The following is a 17,077-nucleotide window of genomic DNA, read 5'->3' as shown; positions in this document are numbered from 1 at the left end:
TAAACCAGGGTTTCTCAACCAGGGTTCCATGGAACCCAAGGGTTCTGCAAGAGGTCACTAGGGGTTCCCTGGGAGATCATGATTTATTTTTAAAAATTATTTCAAATTCGGGCAATTTCACATTAAAGAGGTAAGTTTCATTCTTTACTTTTAGTTTAAGAACACTGTTAATGCATATAGAGGGCATGCTGCGGACCCCATCTCTAAGACAACTTCGTTTGGCAGGGTCCAGGAAGCAGGCCTTCTCTGCAGTAGCTCCCGCCCTGTGGAACATGCTGCCCCCGGAGGTGAGATTGGCCCCATTGCTCCTGGCCCTTCGGAGGAGTCTGAAGACCTGGTTCTGCCGCCTCGCTTGGGGTGGAGAGGAGAATAGATCTACATGGGGATTGTCCTAACAGTCAGGGATGGTTGCTATAGACCACTCCTCCCACACTTGGACTGTTTTAGATTCTTTCACCACTTGGACTTTTTATCTTTACTCTTATTTATATTATTTATTATTGTAATTTTATACTGTATATTTTATGATTGTTTTAATTGATTATTGTAAACTGCCCAGAGTCTCCCGATGGGAGGAGATGGGCGGGGACAACTTGGATAAAATAAATAAATAAATAATACACACACACACACACACACACACACACACAGAGGCCTACACATGAGACCAACAGAATAATGTTATAACTTCTGACCTATATTTGAGCCAGAATGTGCAGGGGTTCCCGAAGGCCTGAAAAATATTTCAAGGGTTCCTCCAGGGTCAGAAGGTTGAGAAAGGCTGCACTGAACAATTCTGTAAGTTTGCTATACATATTACTGTTTGCAGGTACCAAATTAAAAATTAAGAGCAGTGAGAAAAGAAGTAAGTAGAGAGACTAGAATTCATAATGTTTTATGAGATGAACTACCTCAGCTTAGTGGTACTGTATCACCCCTCAAAAACATGAGGTTTCAAGGTTCAACCGTACTTTCACCAAATGGCTGCTATAGCTGGCACAGCCAGCTGGGAAATGTGTGTTTATCAGAAGCAAATGGGTGAAGTTGCTCACTCCAGTTCCTTTCAGCCCCCCAAAATGCCCTCTAGCACTCCAGGGTCTTTTCCTTGGGGCAAGTGGGCAGATTTGCAAACAAAACACTAAGCTTCTGACATCCAACATTTTTATTTTCTAAGAATGCTATGGATCTTTCATAGCTACAAACATTCTTATAAATAAGGAAGCTGCTGGAGACTGGCCTTAGCAAGTTAGTGTTCCAATTTTTTTTTAATTAAAAGAATCTTTAAAAAATTAAAATCTGGGGAAGAAAACATGGTAGCACTCTTATCACCCTCGGTTAGAGCAACTAACTGAGCATTCCTTGAAAAACTGGTCCTAAAAAGATTCCCCACTCTTAATCTAAAAGAATGTATGCTTGTGGTAATAAAGTTCTGGCATGAACTCCTACTGTAGAAGTAAATGGTAGCTATTATCCCCAATATGATAGCTGAAACAAAGCTATTCTTGCAGCCTTATCTGAGAAACCACACACATTCCATTTTCAAGAGAAAGCAACAGCCTAAGTACTTAAAACGCTGCAGATCTTATTAACTGCTACTAAAAGGTAAAGGAAAATCCACAACTGTCTTCAGTACAGATGGACAGCAGCATTTACAGAGTAAACCAAAATATGGATATACATTAGTTTTCATAACAGAAACCATATACTATCAAGTAAGAAAAAGCACACAGAACAGCAAATCACTTCTTTACTGTATATTAGAAGAAATTCTCACAAGATACCTTGTATGCAGCAATGCATGGATAACAAATGGAAAAAGCCTTCCCCACCTAAAGCTAAAACTCTTAAAACTTTTGGATAATATGAGGATTTTAGCCACTCGTTCAGACTATGGGTTTGATTTGTGCATTTACTGATTAACTAAAGAGAAAGTTCTGTCTTGGCAGCTCATTCTTTTGCAAACTGAATGTTCTATTTAAAATCTCCATGTGATTTCACAGCTAGTGGTCCTTTTTGAAAAAGCTGCATGATTAGAGTATTAATCTTAGAAATGCAACTATTTGGGGATATATAAGCCGTGCTCTCTGTTATTGTCCTAAATTTATGAATAAAAGATGGAAGTATTTTTTGTTTGTTTGTTTCAATCGCATTCTGGAACAGCACATAATAAAAAGCTCTTGTCACCTGTTGAGAGCCAAACCTTACCAATATTAGCACCTCTACTCTGTTACTTACAGCAGTTATTTTGATCAAGGAATGAAGTGTAACTACAGGCAGGTATTTGCAGAAGTTTAAGTCTTTTTAGATATAGGTTTTGGAAACAAGGGAGGGAGTTATTGATGATATATAAACAAATCAAAGATGTTTGTCATCTAAAGAAGTCCTAAACTTCCCATCAATAACATTCCAGACACTGGAATGCAAAACAAAGATTCTTACTTTGAACAATGATCCAAAGATTTTTTTCTTGTGCTTTTTGCATCTTTAGTAGACCCTGCTGAAATTTCAATTGCCAAATGCATTTGGTGTCTAATCAAATTTCCATTTGGTTCATGGAGTGTGGGTGTGTTAGTGTTTTGAGTCAGATCAGTAATACATTTACTACCAGAATGCATTCTTAGCATCACATTTGCAACTGCTGTATGTAATAAATGGTAAATAATACTGCTGAACATAAAAAAAACTTGGCTCATAATTTGAACATTGTCAAGGGAGGTCACCCAAGATATTATAGTGAAGAGAATCAGCTTTAATATGACTGTTGAGACTTACATGTATACATCAGCCCAAAATCAGCTGAAACACAATACTCATGCAAGATTGTATTATCACGGATTTCATGATCTAAACCAGCAGAATGTTAAACTGTGATGCCATGCCTTCTATTGGGCTGTCTGTGATTGTGCACTTTTGCTCATATGGATTTGAAAAGGGATGGAGCGATACTTCTGCTTCAAGACAGGCACAAGTCTGTCCTTGTACCTATCTCTCCCTGTTCCAAAGCCAAAACACTTTAAAAGGTGGGGGCGGGAGGACTAAGCAGCAAGGTGTTTCCCATAACATCAATATGGCCCAAGTGAGCAGCAAATGAAAAATCTATTCCCACCAGCAATAATCAGGGAAGCAAGAAGGATAGCGGCAGCAAATCTTGGTATTTTCTATGCATATCTCTTACCTGAAGAGTCTCTCAAGTCCATTTAATACTTTAAGTTACTTCCCTAGATAGTAGTTTAAGATTACAGTATAGAAATATGCAGATAATTATGTGGCAGTTTCCACTTGCAAACAGATACCTCCCATGGCTTTTCTATTCATATTTAGAACAGATGGATTAATTCTGATGAGAACACCACAAACTGGAAATAAAGCAGGCTGTTTTGCAAAAGGGGCAAAGAAACATTACAGGATGCTGAATATGAGACAGTTAATAGGTAAGTATCATAAAGCTTTAATGCTTCTGCACTGTTCATTCCTTTATAGCAGGGGTCAGCAATCTTCTTCCGCATAGGGCCGGAGGCCATGTCTGTGAGTGGATGGTGGGCCACGTTCATCTATACCTAATAAATGAAGGTAATAATAACAATCATAAGGCCACGCACAGGTCTTAGCCATTACCACTCCTTCCACCCCTCTCTCTGCCTCCTTCCAGCTGCCCCAAGCTCCCACAGCAGCTTCCTTTTCCATTTTCCAGGCAGGCTCAATGCCCTGGGCTCACCGGTGTGCCTCACTCACCGCAGAGGAGGGAAATGGGGGCATGCCGAGACTGTGAGGGAGGAAACCAAGGATTTCACTGCCTCACACTTGGCCTCACTGCCTTAGCCAAGACGTGCACTTAAGAGGGGCCGCCCCCATTTCTTCCTCCTTCTCTGGGCCTGCTCTCACTTCAGCCAATGCCAGGTGGGGACTTGTGGCTCCACCCCTGCAGAAGTGGCTGGTGAACCTATTGCCCGAATGGCCACCCTTCTTTTTTAGAACCACTGTGGGCCATGCGGATATATTTCTTTTGGAGACTATAGGCCAAAGGCTTCTTGATGGTGGGCCAGATCTAGCCCGTGGGTCATAGGTTGCCAGCCCCTGCTTTCCAGCCTTGGTTGCAAAATATGTCAAAAGAACAACACTGCTTCTTCACTCTCATGGTATTGAGATCCAAAACTGTATCTGCCACACCAAATGAAATCCTCAATAGTTCCCAGGGTCCATAAAAAAAGGAGCATCTAGCTGTGAGGGCTTTCTAATTAAATTTCAGCAAAACATTACACAATAACCAACAGTCCACAGGAAATAAAAGAAATGTAGAATATCTTTCTAAAAAAACACTATCTGTTCTATAAAAAGGAAAATGAGCTGGGGTAATGGTGACATTGTTTCACAATATAATGATTTAATATAGCTAAAGACAGCTGAATAAAATTTTGACAGGGAATCAAATCAAAACCACATGTATTGCAAGGTGTCTAGAAGAATATAAAATTAATCTGTCGAATCTGAAGCCCAATTTAAATATGGTATCAGAAATGTTTAAATATACTCACTTATCTGGAATCCCATGCACTTGGTATCACACTTTGCCATGCTTAACACTCAGGGGATATAAAGCCCAGATAGCAATAGTTTATCAGCACTGTGCCTATCAGCCCAAAAGCAGCAACCTGGTTTAGAGAAGATGCAGAACCACGGGACTTTGCCGTTTATATACAGTTTAAAGTTTATATGCCAACCTGGAATCATTAGGCACAAATCTAGAAACTCTGCAAGGACAACTATCAACAAAGGTTACTATTTTTAAGCATCCATGCCAATTCAACCTATATTGCTGATTACAGAAAGTCTAAGAAATTCTTAAGCACTCAACTCTCCCTGCCAACCAGCGAACAAGGCCAGTTTCCCCATACATACCTAGATTGTCATCTCTTTCCTTGGCCTATTTGCCCATCTATGCCTCATATCATACTTTTCATTGTATTTTAAAAGATGAGAGTATTCCACAATGCTGAATTGAATGATAGGATTCAGTCCAACTTGCAAATTTTGAAAGGGGAAAACAAATGATGCTGTCTCCACAGCCACCATATGAATCATGCCTCACAGGATCTTTTCAGTTAGGTTGGCCAGATCAGTGTTTCTCAACCTTGGCAACTTTAAGATGTGTGGACTTGTTGGCTGGGGAATTCTGGGAACTGAAGTCCACATATCTTCAAGTCCACATATATTAAACACTGGGCTAGATTCTGTAGGCAGAGAACAAGAGGTAGCCTGTTTGTCTGGCCTCCCACCTTCCAATGGTACATTCTCTTTTAAAGCCATCAGCACACAGCTCAGCCTGTTGGGTCACAGAATGACTGTTTTCAAGCTTAGCAAATTCAGCTGAAATCCAATGCCCAGGATTAGAGCATAACTCTGATATCTAGGATTTCCTGACCTACTCCCGATTCCTTCTTCTCCTACCACCTGACAGCAAAGAAGTAAGCTGGGTACCAATTTAAATTTCTTTTTTCTTCCTGAGATACATGCTAAAGTTTCACTGGCACCATACAAGATAAAATTAGTATCCTGGCCCATTCAGCTTGTTATTGTTTAAACTGACTAGCAGTGGTTCTCTGAACATCTGGGAATTTTTATTTTATTTATTACAGTTGCTTTTATGCCATTTCTAGCATCCAGGCTCTAAACAGCTCACAGCAACAACATAATATATATAACAATAATCAGATCAAGTGTATTGTGTAATAATTACATAATTAAATAGTCATAATACTGTAATCATAAAACTACTGCAGCATGTATTATAAGAACCAAGAACTCCTCACATACCAAGGGACTTCTACCTATTCATACCCCAATGTTCTTTGAAAGAATGAGGTCTTCTATAACTTTTAACATATCTTATGTCTGGTAGGAGGCATTGCACAAGAGGTGTTCCTCACCTCTGAGTCCCCTCTTGTCATACCTTATGACGAGGAGGGACTCTCAGCAAGCACCTTATACAGGGGCACTGGAATAGGCAGATTCTGTCTGGAGCAGGCACTCTTGAAGATAGCCAGGTACCAAGCTATGTAGGATTTTAAAGGTCATCACCAACTTCTTGAATTCTTCCTGGAAACAAACCAGCAAGCAATGCAGCTCCTACAACATTCATGTTATACCTCATTCCAAGATGTCCTGGTCATTTTGCATTAGTTTCTGGGTGGTCTTCAAGGCCAGTTTAATGTAAAGTGTATTACAGTAGTCTACCCATGAGGTGGTGAGGGCATGAGTGACTGGGGCCAATGCCTTGTGTTCCAGAAATTGGTGCAACTGGTGTATCTATTGAAGTTGGGCAAAAGCCTTCCTTACCACAGCTTCCACCTGCTGTTCCAGCAAAAGCTATGAGTCCAGACGCATCCCCAGTTTCTACAGGAATTCTTTCTGTAGGGAGCACAACCCCATCCAGAGCTAAGTTGATGTGGTTCAGTGAAACTTTACCATCTTACTCTGAAATTTACAGACCTAGATTTAATTTCAAGTGGCTTTAGGTTAATCTCAAAACCCTTCTACAAGATAGCAAATAAGGCTTCTTGTCTTTTCCCTGCAGCTAGCTCCTGGTGAGTGGGCCAGTAAGAGAAAAAAAGGGTCCCATCTAGTAATGTTTTCCCCATAATTGCAACAATTTCCAGTCTTCAGAGACTATAAAATCTGTTAGGGTTGTCACCCATTACTTTGGAGGGAAGTCAGATGACTGCAGCAACTTGAAACTGAGGCAATAGAGCTGTGGTAGGGATCAGCAGTGGGGACAGCTCATCAAGCATACTTCTTTTTCTGCCCCAAATACCCATTTTCTTCCAGGCTGAGAGCCACACTTGGTCCTTAAGTGCTTTGCCAGTGGCCATACTTTGAAAAGGAACAGGTGGAGACAAACCAAGAAAAATAATTTAAGATGGATATTTAATTAAAATTAAATATAGTCAAATATAGCTACTTCCGAATACATTAGACCCACCACACAGATACACTACACAGATATCATCACCCTTATTCTAGAACTGCTTTTAAAAGCTTGATTGCAACTTGGCCTCTGATAAGTGGAATATCCATGTTGGTATTATGGTATTAAGTTTATCTCAGAAAAATATATATATATTCATTCTATATCTTAGAAATAAAACTTTTTTTTACAGCTCCTCAACTATCTCTAGCTAGGTAATCCTTTAGGATTAAAGTATTAAGAATCAGGGATTTAACAGTAAGATCCAACACCCTCAGAATGGAGAGTACAATTAATTAGAACTCACAGCTTGAGAGGAGAGCCTTTTATCTGGGTCACCTTGACCACTTTTGATGCTAAGGAAACACCGTAACTTTTTTTCTTCACACAAAAGCAGCCATCAGCAGAGCACAACCAGATGTTACCTTCTCTTAGTTTCTGTAAACCTCCATGACCTTCTTCAAATTAGAAAAGGCAATAGAATTTTTTTAAAGCCGCAGGAGCTATCATTAGTGAAGCATTGTAAGGATTTTCATTAATTCATAGCCAGCCAACCAGGAATTTTCCCACAGCCATATACAAAAAAAAAAAAAAAGGCAGGGAAGTCACTAAGTGCTTGGCTGGATCTGAATAAGTTCAGAAGTAAGATCAGAAATATCTAGTCCCTCCCAAAGCGGACAGAGGAGGGTTAGAAATGAAAACGCAAGGCAGCCTGCTAAGATAATATACTCTACCAAGTTTTAATTCATCACAGAATCCATTCATGGCAAATGATTGAAAATACGTTCACAATGGCTGGAAAAGGCATTAAAGCATGTCTTTCACAAGAGAGTATTCCAGCAATGCTGGACTATACCTTGGAAACAAAAAAATTGTATTGATTACTAAATGCCATTTCTGAGTCTTCCCCGTTGCATTACTGAGCTTGTTCCACCATTTAATAGCAATATCAATTTTATATAGACTGAACTTGCAATTCATGATTATGTTGTAATTTAAAAAAAATTAATCAAAGTGTGGAAACTCAAGGTAGAACTGAAATGCAGAGTACAATTAATCTAGGGGAAAAATGTGAAACAAAAAATCTTAGCTTTGGCCAGAGGACACAAGTATATACTATCACAGGATCCTTGTAATCACAAGCAGTGACCCTACAAAAGTTGTCTCAAGATCTAAATGTTGAAAAATGAAATTACACAGGAAATGCCTATTTCCCATACCACTGGAAGAAAATCCAGATACATCATTTGGGATTTTGAGCAGGCCATTGTCTCTGCCTTCCATTGTTCCCACCCTGAAGTAGTAAAACAGTAAAAACATGTCTCAAGACTAAGAACAAGGAGAACCACCCTGTAGGCCCAGCATGCTTGAATTTAGACAGGCAATCACTTTGTACAATGTGTTTCACTGGTCTGTGGTAATGGATTGCTGAATGTTTATCTCATTCAAAACATTCTCTAACCTGGTTCACACATCATGTTAAGCTATAATAGTGATGATTTTTTTTCCTTAGCATTTTATGTGTGATCAATCATTTTGTAAACTATGGTTTCTGGTTTGGTACAGTATGTGAACCTGGTCAATTTTGATGTACAGTATTCAACTAGTTCAGCAAACAGTTGCTTCTTGATGTAGAAATAACCAGAGCAAGAGTAAAGGAAAGACATTTAATGGAAGGAGTGAAATATTCAGGGGGAAAAGAGACCTTTTTGTTCAGGCTACCCCAGAGTTTTTCAAATTTGGCAACTTTAAGATGTGTGGGCTTCAACTCATACTGGCTAGGGAATTCTGGGAGTTGAAGTCCACACATCTTAAAGTTGCCAAGTTTGAAAACACTGGGCTACACAGTGACTAACCAGGAGCATTAAGAAAAAGCTCACAGACTTGGATAGGAAGGCCGTCACCCACTGATGCTCTTACCAGCTTGTGAAGAGTCTGCTTGTGATTCTGGAGGGGATACATAGCCACCAGGGATAATCACCATAAATAATTTGTTCACCCATTAATTTGTTCAGTTGGTTTTAAAACTTTTAAAAGATGACCATCACCAGTTTCACACTGTTGTGTAGAGATACTTCCGTTTAATGGTTATAATTCTCCCTATATTTAGTTGTAATGGATGATACTGAGTTCAAACATTACTTGAGAGGGAGAAAAATATCTCACTGGACATATTTTTCATAATATACATGTTCGAGAGAAAGAGAGAGCGCACGAGCGAGCCAGTTTGATCTAGTGGTTAAGGTGCTGGGCTAGAAACCAGGAGACTGAGAGTCCTAGTCCCGCCTTAGGCATGAAAGCCGTCTGGGTGACCTTCGGCCAGTCCCTCTCTCTCAGCCCAACTCATCTCACAGGGTGGTTGTTGGGGGGAAAATAGGAGGAGGAAGGAGTATTAGATATGTTCGCCGCCTTGAGTTATTTATAAAAATAATGAAGGCGGGATAGAAAATAAATTATATATATATATATATATATATATATATATATATAGAGAGAGAGAGAGAGAGAGTGTATATATTTTTCCCCTCCTAACTAGTCCAATTTTTTATTTATCCATTCAATCATGTCTGGTTCTCAGAGACTGGCTGGACAAGTCCCTGCGGTTTTCTTGGCAAAAAATCTCAAATGTTGCCCTGTTTCCTCATGTAACAGCTGCTCTGGCCCCTTAAGTACTTTGGTCATCCTACCTTTCCCATTTGTAATAAGGAATAAAGCCCTTTTAAAACAGAAGGGCTGAATCCTTTCCACAGCCACTGAGTGACATCACTGGGGCAGAGCACAAGCCCAAGCCCCACTGTAAATTGGCTTCCAGGCTGGAAAACCTCCCTGGAAGCTGTACTTTAATGGACTCCTGGAACCCCTGCCTTACCAGAAGCAAAAGTAGTAAAAAAAATGGTTGCTGTGTTGATCTCCTGTGGACTGCAGCAGCCTAGCATGGTACATATGCTGTGGAAAAGCCAATATCCAGGGTTATAATACAATGGCTGTCTGCACAACATGCTTAACTGGCTCCTGGGCTCGGGGTGGGTGGGTTCGTGAGATGGTATAAAGTAGTGAGTTGAAATATATGAATTGAGAACTACCAGAAGTATAAGCTGGGTTCAAAGAGGCAGAGGAACTAGAGAACAAATTGCCAACATTCGCTGGATCATGGAGAAAGCAAGAGAGTTCCAGAAAAACATCTACTTCTGCTTCATTGACTATGCTAAAGCCTTTGACTGTGTGGATCACAACGAACTGTGGCAAATTCTTAAAGAGATGGGAGTACCGGTCCACCTTACCTGTCTCCTGAGAAACCTGTATGCGGGTCAGGAAGCAACAGTTAGAACTGGACATGGAACAAACGATTGGTTCAAAATTGGAAAAGGAGTACGACGAGGCTGTATTTTTTCACCCTGCTCATTTAACTTATATGCAGAGTACATCATGAGAAATGCCAGGCTGGATGAATCACAAGCCGGAATTAAGGTTGCCGGGAGAAATATGAACAACCTCAGATATGCAGACGATACCACCCTAATGGCAGAAAGTGAAGAGGAACTAAAGAGCCTCTTGATGAGGGTGAAAGAGGAGAGTGCAAAAGCTGGCTTGAAACTGAACATTAAAAAAACTAAGGTAATGGCATTTGGTCCCATCACTTCCTGACAGATAGAAGGGGAAGAAATGGAAGCAGTGACAGATTTTATTTTCTTGGGCTCCAAGATCACCGCAGACAGTGACTGCAGCCATGAAATTAAAAGACTCTTGCTCCTTGGGAGGAAAGGTATGGCAAAACTAAACAGCATATTAAAAAGCAGAGACATCTCCTTGACCACAAAGGTCCGTATAATCAAAGCTATGGTTTTCCCAGTAGTGATGTATGGCTGTGAGAGTTGGACCATAAGGAAGGCTGAGTGCCAAAGAATTGATGCTTTTGAGCTGTGGTGCTGGAGAAGAACCTTAAGAGTCCCTTGGACTACAAGGAGGTCAAATCAGTCAATCCTACAGGAAATCAACCCTGACTGCTCATTGGAAGGACAGATACTGAAGCTGAAGCTCAAATACTTTGGCCACCTAATGTGAAGAGAGGACTCACTGGAAAAGACCCTGATGCTAGGAAAGACTGAAGGCAAAAGGAAAAGGGGACGCCAGAAGATGAGATGGTTAGATAGCATCACCAATGCAATGAACATGAATTTGAGTAAACTCCGGGAGACAGTGGAGGACAGGAAGGCCTGGCGTGCTATGGTCCATGGGGTCACGAAGAGTCGGACACGACTTAACACAACTCAACAACTGAACCACCACAACAACAAAAGTGAGTTGAAAACAATGCCTCATTCAACTAACCCTAAAGGTTAACCCCAAGGGTATTTATTTTAGCTGGAAACAGCCCCAGGGCTATTTGGAACTATTGTAAATTAACCCTACTCCTGTTAACCTTCTCCCCATTCTTCTGAAATAAGAGACAAAGTTAGGTCTCCAAAATAGACTCAGCCAGGAACTCCACCTCTGTGACATTTTCCTTTTCACATAAACATTTCCACGATGCCACAGGGTGGGCTGGAAAAATGGCAGAAGTGAGTGCAGCTGGATGTGCCCCATCACCAGTCAACTTGTTTAACTATGATTTATTTAACCATAACTGGCTAGGTCCACACAACATACTGAGACAAAACCAAACAAGCCACATGATGGACAGCAGGTTGAAGAAGACTACTTGAATGTATGTTGCGGATATATTAGTTGTATGTGGGAAATAGATCAGTTGCTGAAATTCCTGCAACCTTATCCCCTTCTTAAAAAATCTTGCTTGGAAGTTTTTTTTGGTTTAAACAGATGCAAAGAGACTGAAACATCCTCCAGTTAGGGACAAGAAGGTTGAATGAGGGTTAAATCATTTCATCCAGTTGTCAGGATAGTGATTTAAGTCCTAGAGCAGCCCTGGAAAACAGAGCTAGCCTTAGACTATATACATACACTGTAGACTGTATAGTCTATACTGTTCTTGATCAGACCACTGCAAAAATGCTTAATTTTTGGAGAATGCCAAAAAAGGACCACTCTTTCCAACAAAACATTAAATTCTACACTGTCAACTCATAGGATAAATCTTTACCTCACAATATCAGCTGAAATGGCTGCTGAGATCATAAACCTATGTTCACTTCCAGATATTCATCACACATATATTTTGGAGCAACAGTGTCTATAAAATGCTGAGATGACATCAAAACAATGATTCTTGAACATGGTAATAATACAAATGCTGTATCTTCAGCATTTATGTGAGCTTGTCATTATACACATATCATCACTGCATCTGCCCCCTACACACACACGCACACACTATCCTTATTAAAGTAAATTTTACTCAAAAACAATGTTTACTCTCAAGCTAGGTCTTTCTAGTCCTGACTTAAAGTTATAAAGATTCTACTAAATTATTTTAAATTGAGAACATAACTTCACATAACCTGATCAGGCTTTTTCCACCCTAGTACCCCCAGGTCTATTTGGAGTACAACTTCCACATTTCTCAGCCAGCCATGTAGAACCAACACAAAGGAATGGCTTTAGGTTGGGGAAGGCTGTTATTGAGACTAACCCCCCTATCCAGCCATTTTAGAGAAAAGAAACAGGAAACATGGTGCTTGATGCTCGGCAAATACTTTTATTCTACCCCTCCTATCACACTGCAATCTGGCACACTGTACATCTGATATAACAAGTCTTTGATGAACTTATTTGCATGACTACAAATGTCTAGCTTTGTCCCAGCAGGATTAACCAATTAAGAAAAGACAGCTCTAGCATGTGTTAACAAGAAAAAGAACCGCAGGAGTCTTCTTCGGGCATTTATGCCCTTCATAGGATCAGAAGGATTACACAGATGAGTCTTCTAGTACCACCCACTCTGTCACATCACCCTTTCCACCACCCGCTTCTCACTCAAGATTTCCGGTACAGTTTTGATCCTTAATCTTCCAGGGCCCTCTAATCATGTGGACACTCTCCACAAGCATAGAGAACTTCCCGCTGCTGCTGTACTGAGAGAGCAATGAAGCCAACTATCCGAATACTGTACATGAGAGAGGGTAGAACCATTCAAAACACAAAACAAGGATAACCCATGGGAAGGGGGAGCAGAACATTCAAGGAAGTTTAATGAATATAGGGAAAATCAGTCTCCATGTGAATACTGAGGTTTCCCCTATTTCACAACATTAGGGGCAAAAGCAGAAGACTGTACTATTTTAACAATTAAAAAGATTATTTTGCTGATATTTTGGTGGGATGTTGTGGGACTACAGTTAACTTATAGGCATGGTTCACAAGTTTCTTGTTTAACTTTGGTTTAAAGTACAGTTGTCCTAACAGCCATGACAACAGTACTTCCAATTATAAATCATAGTTTATTGTTCAGCAAGTTGGGCAAACCTAGACAATTGTGGCTTATTCAACAATTGTTAACCTATGGTTTAGCCTGATGTATAAATCCAGTCAAGTCTTCCTCCCCAGTAGAGCTGGTGCTGTTACAGATAATATTGATCGCAAGGTATTTTCGAATTTATAGAGTTCAGAAATATCATAGGTAATGTATTCCAATGTTCATCACACATTTCTCTATATGACAGCAAGAATCAACTTCCATGCATGAACCCCTTTATTTCATCACAACATTAACAAATAATACAATTATCAATATGAAAGAAATTCTCAATATTTCACACAAAGCCAATTTATAAATCAAACAAGCAGCTCTGGCCCATGTTTTGGAAGAGGTCTAACTCCCACCTAACTTAGTTTTTAAATGGGATATATCAGATTTATCAGGTTTGATAAATTTGATATATATCAGGTGTACAGAACAATGTATTTTATTAGCCTAGCTAAATTATTATGTTTTTGGTATAAATGCCAGTTTAGGGTTAGGGTTAGTTTGTATGTCAAAGGAAAAAGACAGTTATTTTCAGTTTCAAGTGCTGAATAATTGTTTTAGTCTTATTGTTCACAAGTGAAGCCTTGCTCTTTTGTCATTTATTTATATCCTAATATCATACTGAAAGGATGGGGCCACTGGCAAATCCCACCTTTTAAAAAGAACTAAATGGGCAAATTCATTTCAAAACCTTGCACAATTATTTTAGACTGAATTGGTGGAGAACACACATGTTCTTTATTAAACAATCTTTTAAAACAAGGCTCAAAGTTTACTTAACCAATCTCCATTACACAATCTATAACATTATCTTAAGTAAGTTTACTTATAAGCAGTATGCAGAGGTCTACGCCATAGCCTCACTGTAAGGATACGTATGTACACTTAGTAGAGCATGAAGTCATCTGGACCTACTTTAATTCAACACACAATTTATTTCTTGCTCTTTCTAGATTTCCAGTAAGATGTATCAGTAAGTACCCAAATACTTAAGACCAATAGGATGCTTTTATGTTTCTTTTTTAAAATGAAAAGAGTGGAACCCATCCTTTAACACATATTATAAATAAGCAGTTAAGGATTATAAATAAGCTACACTAAGGATTGCTGTCTGAATGGGATGCAATTACTTCAGTCCTTGTGCTTTTTCAATCAGCCAGTGTCCCTGCAGTGTTTAGAGTGGTAAAGGGGAAGTGGCCTGTGGTTAAACAGAGGAAATACCAAGGAATTTTAATACAGCAAATAGTCTTTTTACTTCCTACAGGATAGCACTTCAAAGGCAGCCTTGCCCCAGAGCAGACAATGTGCTACAGGGGCCATCAGTCATTTAATAGTACATCAAGTCTATTCAAAACATACAAACAGACCAAGACAAATGCTATGCAAACAAGGCAATTGGTCTTATTCTTAATCAGTGTTTATGAATATCGGCCCAGTCTGTAGTCTGGGTTTTCTCTCCCCCTGCCTACACAAAACGTTATAGGTATTTCTTAAACAACTGAAATGAATGTATTTCTAGAGCAAAGAGCAGAGAGAACTTGATGATAACTAAAAGCAGCCTCTAGTTGAGTGCAGATTAGTTGTGCTGTGAGGGAATGAATTCTGTGTATTTTTCACCTAAATTGAAAATTCTATGGCTTTTTTGTCAATAAAGCAATTAATTTTATTTTTATTAGAAAATGCATCACATCTTTGGGAACAGATCTCATTAAAGCACTTGAGCCTTTAAAGTTCTGATGTATATATGCAATGGCTTCAAAACATGTAACTCAAATAGAGCCAGTTTGGTCTAGTGGTTAAGGCAACGGTTAGAAACTGGGAGGCTGTGAGTTCTAGTCCCGCCTTAGGCATGAAAGCCGGCTGGGTGACCTTGTCCCTATCTCTCAGCCCAACTCAGCTCACAGGGTTCTTGTTGTGGGGAAAATAGGAGGAGGAAGAAGTATACCTAATGGCAAGTTGTCTAATAAAAGTTTAACTCCTTTTCTATAGCTACATATTTTTACAGAAAATCACCCTTCCCTGTGTGCACACAACTACCCCATACCAGTTGGTCACTTGTTTTGTTTTTTATAGTTGCTAGACCCCCGCTCATCCCCTTTCATGACTTGGTCCCAAGGAAATCTTTGGGGCAGTTTAACAAAAAAAAAGAAGCAATGAAAGTCACTGGTGCCAGTCATCTGGAATCTTTAATAAGGCTGAAAACTCAAAGGAATGAGGTCCAGAGGGAAGCGTTTTTTCTTTTACACACACCAAGGAAAATCACACTTAGGGAACCCAAGAGGGAAACAGCAACTTCTGGGAGAAACAAAAGGTGAAGCCCTAAAATGCTCTTTTTTATCACCTTACCAACACTCCCAGTTCCCCTCTTCCCTCTAAGGATCAGGCGTGTAACCAAAGCAGCCTTCAGCGATTAAAATAACAAAGGCCAAGCGATCGCCTTTTATCCTCTTCTCCCGGGGCAGGTCTAGTTAAGGCGGGAGAAGAATAGGGAGAGAGGCGGATAAAAGACCTGTGGAGCGACTTCACACTTGTTGAGTCGCCCCCTCTCTCCTTCCTCCCCAGCTTCCTTTGATGCGAAACTGCAGTCAAGCTCCGCCGTCAACCACCTCAAAGCTTACAAATGCCAGTTGGCCCACTCATTTGCTGGAAGCGGAGCACCAGCGAGCGACAAGCCGAGGGAGGGAGAGGGGGGTGTTGGGGTCAGCCCTGCTTGCATAGCTGTGCCTGAAGCAAACTGCCCACCGCGCAAAGTGGGCTTACCTCCTGCCGGTGCCTGGCTGGCGTTGCCCCGAAGCGCTCGAAGCCGAAAGGTACCCGGCACCTGGCAGAGCTTGGCGCCTTTTCCCGCTTCGGTCAGGATAAACTCTGCAGCGAAGTGGGGGGCGGGGGGTGAAGGAGTGCCTACTCGACCCAAATACACCACGATCTAATTCAACCCGGGGCAAAAGCAAACGCTGTCGGTCTGTCTCACCATCCAGCCGCAAGCATCGCCCGCTGGTCCTTTCCTGCCGCCGCCGCCGCCGCTACTGGTCCCTCCTGCGGACACGGCCAGGCGCGGGCCATCGAGGCAGGCCGTGAGAGAGAAGAAGAAGGAGCAGAACTTGAGCCAAGGTGCCATCGCCGGTCTGGCAACGTCCGAAGTGAGAAGTCGAAGCTCGAGCAGTAACTTCAGGTTGGGGAAAACCAGGAGGGGAGGGAGAAACGAGCGGCACGCATGCGCGACGGAAAATCCACCGAGACGTCTGTGCTGGCGTCTCCTGCTTTCCTCTCGCCCACCCACCCGCTACCTTGCGAGGGGGAGGGGCCGGACCACCATTACCATTTGTCTAGAAGCAGGAGAGGTAAGTTTGTGCTCCTCTTCTAGGACGTTATTATTTAATTCCGAACATCTGAAATGCAGTACAACCTGCGCAGAACGTCTTCAGAGGAAGCCCCCAGGAGAAAAAGTTGTCAACCACCATCTGTCTTTCAAAAAGGAAGTTACAGGAAGGGGAGGTGGGGATGTACTCTGTTCAGAATACAAATCTGGGGCAAGAAGTAACAAAAGTTAGCCTTTGTTGGGCGGGGGAAAGAGACTTCATTTGAAAAACTCAGAGGCTTCCTCCTAAAGCTAATTCCATGCCAGCATAGGGTTTACTCCTAAGCTTTAGTGTTTTCTGGTGCTAATATATAAACAGCCTACTACACTGCGGCTA

General features: G+C 40.9%; 1 protein-coding gene across 2 annotated transcripts in view; it reads right to left on the bottom strand.

Moving 5' to 3' along the window:
- Nucleotides 1-16,500, bottom strand: part of IL17RD (interleukin 17 receptor D) — a 50,675-nt gene extending 34,175 nt beyond the window's left edge. For both annotated transcript variants that reach the window (XM_063296429.1, XM_063296430.1), the window contains exon 1: nucleotides 16,354-16,500. In XM_063296429.1, coding sequence (XP_063152499.1) covers nucleotides 16,354-16,500 — 147 coding nt within the window. The remainder of the gene's footprint in view (nucleotides 1-16,353) is intronic.
- Nucleotides 16,501-17,077: the final 577 nt, after the last annotated feature.

This window comes from Candoia aspera, chromosome 2 (genome assembly GCF_035149785.1).
Source record: "Candoia aspera isolate rCanAsp1 chromosome 2, rCanAsp1.hap2, whole genome shotgun sequence".
In the NCBI taxonomy this organism is placed as follows: Eukaryota; Metazoa; Chordata; class Lepidosauria; order Squamata; family Boidae; genus Candoia; species Candoia aspera.
This window is presented reverse-complemented; position numbering and strand designations above follow the sequence as displayed.